The sequence below is a fragment of the Priapulus caudatus genome, unplaced genomic scaffold, assembly GCF_000485595.1.
Source record: "Priapulus caudatus unplaced genomic scaffold, Priapulus_caudatus-5.0.1 Scaffold60, whole genome shotgun sequence".
Classification (NCBI taxonomy): domain Eukaryota; kingdom Metazoa; phylum Priapulida; class Priapulimorpha; order Priapulimorphida; family Priapulidae; genus Priapulus; species Priapulus caudatus.
In genome coordinates, this window is record NW_014577121.1 from 679,657 (window position 1) to 686,982 (window position 7,326).

The 7,326-nt window shown below is 45.4% G+C and overlaps 2 protein-coding genes across 2 annotated transcripts in view; one reads left to right on the forward strand and one right to left on the reverse strand.

Annotated features, from left to right (window-relative positions):
• The window catches only part of LOC106821134 (DNA-binding protein Rfx5-like), a gene marked incomplete at its 3' end in the record, with an annotated part of 12,395 nt that extends 6,385 nt beyond the window's left edge, over positions 1-6,010 (forward strand). Inside the window, 2 exon segments of the mRNA XM_014825815.1 lie at positions 5,082-5,286; positions 5,785-6,010. Coding sequence (XP_014681301.1) covers positions 5,082-5,286; positions 5,785-6,010 — 431 coding nt within the window.
• The window catches only part of LOC106821143 (testis-expressed sequence 9 protein-like), a 67,259-nt gene that overhangs the window by 48,727 nt on the left and 11,206 nt on the right, over positions 1-7,326 (reverse strand). The gene's annotated exons all lie outside the window — the stretch shown is intronic.

The following is a 7,326-nucleotide window of genomic DNA, read 5'->3' on the forward strand; positions in this document are numbered from 1 at the left end:
GATAACACCTACCCTTCAGTCCCACCGCGACGGTTTCCCAGGCCCTACCCTTGTTGCCAGGACCCCATCACCCACCTCGGCAATAGTACGATCCCCCCTAATGTCGATATTACGCAGATACTCTGCGACACGCCTTCCGACCCCCCATCCCCAAAGGCTTCCCCACTAACTTCCATACTTCACCGGCATATCTCTCTACGGTCCCGCCCAGTGCGCCGCTCTATGCCCACACCAGTCCCCTGTCCAACACCCCCACCTCGCGTCGTGTAGATTCATCTCGGATGTTACATTTCCGTGATTTCATCGAGCGAGTACCTCATCAATAGCCTATTATTTGAATCATACCGGCATAAGGATAGTTTTACAGCATGGACGACGTGCAGTGTGTGCACCGCTAGCACTAGTCTTGCTAATTTTTAGAAATAATTGTATTACCTTCTTCATACAGCGCACTATCAGTAAGAGGCGCTACACTCCGATATATACATTCGTAGTGTCAGCCGCTTCCAACGGCCCATTACTGACGCTGTAAATAACCGCACTCCCTAACCGTTTCACGCCGCTATGCCGGCTGGCCCGCTTATGACATAGTGTCATGTATTATGCTTGTTCATTGATGTTGTCAGGACCATGTTGTCCACAATGGTCACGACGGGCGGGATGGGCTGCCGCCGTCCGCGCCGCAATCTCCACCGCCAGCGGGTGTCGGCGTCGCCTGCACCTGCGCCCTCTGTCTCGGCGCCATCTGCAACTGCGCCGATTGCCGCGGCGCTGCCCGCGCTTGCATCGTCTGCTCAGCGGCCGCTGTCGCCTACACCCGTGCTGCGGCCACCTGCGAGTGCGCCACCTGCATCGTCGGTGCGGCCAACGCTACCTTCAACAACCGCGACTGCGTCGTCCCCTTCTGCGACTGCGCCGCCTGCGCCGCCGCAGTCTGCCAGGAGTCACGCATATATTTTTATTATTAATATCAAATGGTACTTAAATTATGATACATGTTTATTCCCTGCTGTCTCTGAAATGGAAACGCATTTATTTCATTGCTATATATCAATATATATATGCTTTGCAAGTTCATTACATGTATGTCTGAGTGTGCATTTCTGTTGTATTAGAATTAAAATTTCTGAAGGGTACCACTACTTCGAAACATGGCTAAAAGAATTGGAAGGTTTGTTTGACCTTTGATAGCTCATTGGCTTTTACTTCGTCCCCGGGTGGGGTGGGGCACTCACCCCACATTATGGTAGGTATGTGCCACTGCGAAGTCAAAAATGGGGGGCTCTGGAACTAACTCAGACCTGAAAAGGGGGGTCTTTGGAACTAATGTTTGTTGAATGTGGGATGCTCTGGAACTAGCTCCAGATACGATAACAACGGCCACCACCATGACCAGTGACACCCCCGAGTGGCACAGGCACTGCGTTCCGGCTGCCGACACTGACATGACGATGACAGAAGTGCTGCACTCGATGTATGCATGAGAATCAAATGGGAAATGTTAAAAACTAGGGTCTCCGGAATGGCGAAAATGTAAGATCTGCATGGTAACTAAACTTATGATGCTCTGGAACGAGATATTCTTAAAAATGTGATGCACTGGAACGGACATTTAGGGTTGAAAATGGGGGTCTCTCCCGCGGCACATACCAGGTAACCTACCATGCAATATATATGGAGTGCCCCCCCCCATGAATTCGTCAGCCTAAAGTACACAACTAAACCAAATGGAACGTGTGGTTTGTATTTCATTGCCAAAAGAAAGGGTAGGTAAAATATTTCAATACTTCCTATATTAAATTATAATTCTCCTTTCTTATTACAGAAATTAATTGCTTCCAACTGACATCATCAAGACAGCGAAGATTTCTAGCATGGCAGACGACTTGTTGAGACGTTAGCTGTAAAAATGGACAATTGCCTTTAACCCGCTGTATTGACTTGTTTAGACGTTAGCTCTAATGAAAGTGTCAATGACACTGTAGCTCACCTTGGGTGTGATAGAAGACGGGGGGATATATAAAGCAAGAGTTATATATGAGAGAACTCCCATTATTATAGCATATCTCCCATTATATACTCTTGATAATGATATATGCACAAGTTTCATATATATCACAAGTTTTGATGCGAAAATAAATGTTTCAGATCTGAAAGTCTGAATTATTGACGAGAGATGGCGCTATCGCCTAAATGATCGCCATTTTGGTTTTTCAAATATCGCGCAAAATAAAAACAATAAAATATTCCAGTCAATTTACTGTAACGAAGAATCTAAACAAGTGCCGCATAGCGACAGCGCTCATCTAACGTCTACTGCGGTGACCTGTGGTGGAGTGGTGGATTCTAGTAAACCCTGTTAGTCCCAAATGTGTTCACATACACGCCGAAATAGTGGAATCCACAGAGATGGTATCAGGAACCCTTCTCAAAAGAATGTCGTTGGATCGTTTATGAAAGTGTGCACGAGATGGCGTGTACGTTTAAGTGTCTTCAGATTAAAGATGGAAGCTCCCATCATTCGTAGTAGCAACAACTATTTGCAAGACAGAATCTAGTTAAGCACTCATCCATTTACCTACGAAAGGCCTACAGGCTGCAAATTGCAATAGAAGAGGCTGCCACCTGTAACAATTAATGCTACGGCAAACACTGCCCAACACATGCACAGCCACTGGCAGTGGCATACGTGACATGTTAACCAACTGACAGTAACAGAATGCACATAGAAATTATACGATTTAAGGAATATAACACCTTCTTTAACCAAATTTAGCTTTTGAAATTTCACTGTGACATTGTAGCCTCATACATCCAGGCATGTATAGATTCTACTAGCAAACCCGGCAGTCAAATTCTTTCTAACAGACAGCTCAACAAATCCATGTTTAACCCTCCTCTGAGGTAGGGGGGAGGACGGTAGGGGGAGGGGTGGTGGGAAGGGGTGGGGAGGGGGTGGGGAGGGGGAAGGGAGGGTGGGGGGAGGAGGCTCTAATAGCAAAAGCAGCTTCACTCCTTTGTTAACAGTCAACAAATCCATGTTTAACCCTCCTCTTGAGGGTCAAAAGGTTATCCGAACACTTTACTCTTGCATGTCAGCTGAAGGGACATTCTATGGTCCTTCAATTAAAGCCATAAAAATGCTAAGTCACCGCTGAAACAAAAAAGTTTTTCAATCGCTCCGTCAGACCATGTCCTCAGAAAATGTGTCTAAAAATCTGCCCTGTGCCCACTGACCTTTGACTGTGACTCTCATTTCGGCCACAGTGATGGCCTTTCCTACCATGATGCTATACACCGACTATCACGAGCCTAGGTCGAGCCGTTTAGATTTGTGCCGCAATTATGATTCCTCCCTATACTTAAGTAATGGAGTGAATGTTCCCCCTTCTTTTACACCTCTTGACCTTGACCTTTGACCCCCCAGCTTCGACATCCCAACTCGTTTTGACGATCCCCCCCGATGTGGCCGATATCGTGACCGTACGTCGAGGTTAAGATGTGCCCAACTGTTGACGCACGGACGGACGCCGGAGGACGCACGGACGGACGGACGATCAAGCGATTCTACAAGCTGCATCTGACTATGTCAGATGAGCTAAACACAATATTTACACGTATATAGGTATTATTGTTAACAAATTTAACAAAATTGAATGAAATTAGATGCCCATTTTTCATTTTTGCCAAAAAAGTGGGCGTGGCTCGAAAGTAGTCGACTGCGGTGCTCCAAAATAGGAAGTTCAAACCTCTCCATAGGAGTAACAACTGCATGCATTTGAAACATTGTGGGTCAAACGGTTCTTGAGTTATCTTGACCGTAGGCAGACACTGAAATGCCATAGTGAAATAACCAAAATCGACCTAATTGCATAATTAAAAAATATCAAAACCTGTGTGTGATATGTTTTGGGGCCAGTCCTCATTCATTCACATACCAGAAATGAGCAAAATCCATTGAACCTGAACTGACTTATGGCCATTTCCATTTTTGCCAAAAAGTGGACGTGGCTCGAATGTAGGTCAACTGCGGTGCTCCAAAATAGGACGCTCAACTCTCCCATAGGAGCTAACAACTAATAGGCAATGTGGGTCAAATTGTTCTTGAGTTATCGTTGACCGTTAGGCAGACACTGAAAATGCATAGTGAAATTGCCAAAATCTACCTAATGTTGATAATTAAAAAAAATCAAACCTGTGTGATATGTTTTGGGGCCAGTCCTCATTCATTCACATACCAGAAATGAGCAAATCCATTGAACCTGCAATATGACATTCATTTTTGCCAAAGTGGACGTGGCTCGAAGATTTGAATGTAGGTTGACGGGCGTGCTCCAAAAAGGACGTTCCAACCCTCTCCATAGGAGTAACAAACTATATGCAATTTGAAACATGTGGGTCAAACGGTTCTTGATTATCGTGAACGTAGCCAAATGTTGAACGGACGCGACGGACGACGGACGACACCCATATGGCAATACCTCATCTTGACAATGTCGTAGCGGCTAGATAATCTAGATATTAATATCGCGGCCACCGACCTCACACCCGTAACACCAGCCCCAGTCAAGACCTGTCGCACTTACACACCCCTTTCAGACGCCATAACAATACAAAGCTACCAACCACCCTGCTCGCCAAGACCTCAGTCGCTATTTCCAGTATGCGCCTAACCATTCTCGAACCACAGCAGCGAATGGGTTCCTTCGACCCGATTAGCATTTTTATATCACCATGAAGTATGGCTATATACTATATAGTTGATTTGGGACTACTATAGCACAGTCTTACCACAGTGGTTGCACTGTACATTGAAGTTCCTTTATGTCTTTGTGTTGTTTTTGCTCCTATTTGTCTTAGAACCATATAGATTCGATTGTATGCCATGCTGGTTTTGCTAGTCTACTACTTCAGTGTAAATGACTATAAACGCACTACCCAACTTGATGAATGACCAGGAAACTCTTGCCTATGGCTACAGTCGAAATTGCAGCATTAGCATTTATCTCACATCTAATTTACCATCAGCATTCAGTTGTTTGGCAGTCATCTCATAAGGTTTCATCGTGTTCTCTCCCCAGACTCTACTGTGATACTCACAAACTGAAGGCGGTCTCACAGGCCGACTTTGGTAAGATTATAAAGTCGGTGCTGCCAAACATTAAGCCGCGGAGGCTCGGCAACCGCGGCAACTCAAAGTACTGCTACGCTGGCCTACGCAAGACGATCGACATGAAAGTTCCCAGTCTGCCACCGATCCACATTCCTTCCTCTGCAGCTGCTGCTGTGAGTGTCGATTTGGAGCAACTCTGTTATTCATTATCGGTTCCAAGGCAGTCTTGCTTCAAAGCCGGTAGAGACTATAATTCGAAGTTTCTTAAAATTGGGGGGAAAAACTTTGCTTTTGTGGTGGAAACACACAAACAGGTTATTCGAATCCAGTTGGATTAGTTAGTGAAGCATCTACCCAGTATGTACTTATTAGCATCTATAGTCTCTACAATACTCTACGACATCTATACAGGCCTATATATACGTGTGTCTGTGTGTGTGCGTTTGCATGTACGTGAACGAGTGTGTGTGTGTGTGTGTGTTCGTGTGCGAGTGCGCGTGTGCACGCATGCGTGTGTGTCTGTGTGTGCACATGTGTGCATGCGTGGGTTCATGTGAAAATACTATAATAAAGTATCAACTTTATGATGCATTTCACTGCGGGATGTGGTGTTAGTTGCACTAACATTACTATCACAGTTGTGTCATGACGTGCTTCATCCTCTATCCAAGGCTGAGCGGGAGCTGAGCGTGGCTGCATCGACCGTGATCTCGGAATGGGCGGCGAAGCAGCTTGGCCGGTCGTTCACTAGCCTGCAGCACATAGCCGTCCACCTCATCTCAAACATGTACGTCGACGACCGTTCAATGGCCGCCTTCACCGTGCTCAACGCATCCGGCGGAGAGGAGGCGAAAGCATCGCATATCGCTGCAGCGACGACGGACGCTTGCAAGTCGGCTCCAGGTAATTGGGTGTACGTGCGGGAATCAGGAGAGTACTGGAAAGTCACAAAATTGTAAAATGGCGATTCCGGGGACTGGATAGTCCAGGACTATGGTTTCAGACAGTCCTGGAAAGTAGCAGAATTTTAAAATGGCAAGCTCTAGGCCCACATAGTCCTGTGATGTTGGCTATGGTTGTAGAAAGTCCTGAGAAATAGGCTATTATTTTGTTTGATCCTGAAAGGTTCTGGCAATCGAGTGCATGTCTGTTGTGTCCACATTTTACCAGCGGTGATAACAAGTTTATTGTACTGAGGAAAGATCCCAGTTTACAGTCTGGGAGGCGAAAACTAGAGGCAAGATTTTTTGTACACAAATTGTTGACGTGATGGTACGTACAACATACGAATATTTGACTTCATTTAAATTGTGGGATCTTGGAAAATGGAACTTTGGAGTCTAGGCAGTTCTGTAAAAAATATTTTGCTTTAGTCATAGAAACCCCAGGTAACTGAGCGGGAATCGGCCCATAAAGTCAACAGTTATCTCTCAGCCTTCACTTACCTGTCATTAACAAAGAAGTCTGTTGTAATATAAGTGGCCTACCCATCTGAGTGTGATAACCACGCCCCCTTGTTCGATATTGTTTTTAGGTCAGTCAAGCTAGACCAGTTTGCATGTGTTTTTCATGCATGCACACCATGTTGTCTAATTTGTAGCACTTTACTGCTAAAAGGCATTTTAGAATGCTCCTATCACCACATTAATTGGCTAAAGCTACGTGTCAGTCACTCCATGCCGATAGATCTATTTGATATCTCTTTTTTACGAGACAGGAGTGAAAAGACGCGTCAAATGCCAAACCCCGGTGTGGTGCAGTTCATGATGGCATGGTGGCTGTTATTTCTTAGCAGTTGTGCCAGAATAGTGGTTCTCTCAGTTACATCTCATTCTCAATTATATACTTAATAAAGCAACGAACATTCAATAATTAAATAGCATTCATTAATAAACATAACATTGTTTGAATGCATACTATTTCAGTTATTAGTATTTTGATTACAATATATGTCCATACTATGCCAGCTAAAATACCATTTACACATGAAACATGCACATGTGTTTCGAGAGAGCGGCCGAGGATAAGCCCCTGAAAGAGCAGATGTCACACGCGTACGGTTTCTCGCCTGTGTGCGTTAGCGCGTGCTTCTTCAGGCTGCCGCGGGAGCAAGTCCTGTACTTGCACGCGTTACATGCATAAGATTTCTGGGCCGTGTGCGTGCGCACGTGGCTCTTGAGATCCCCCAGCCGAGAACTCCTGTACTCGCATAC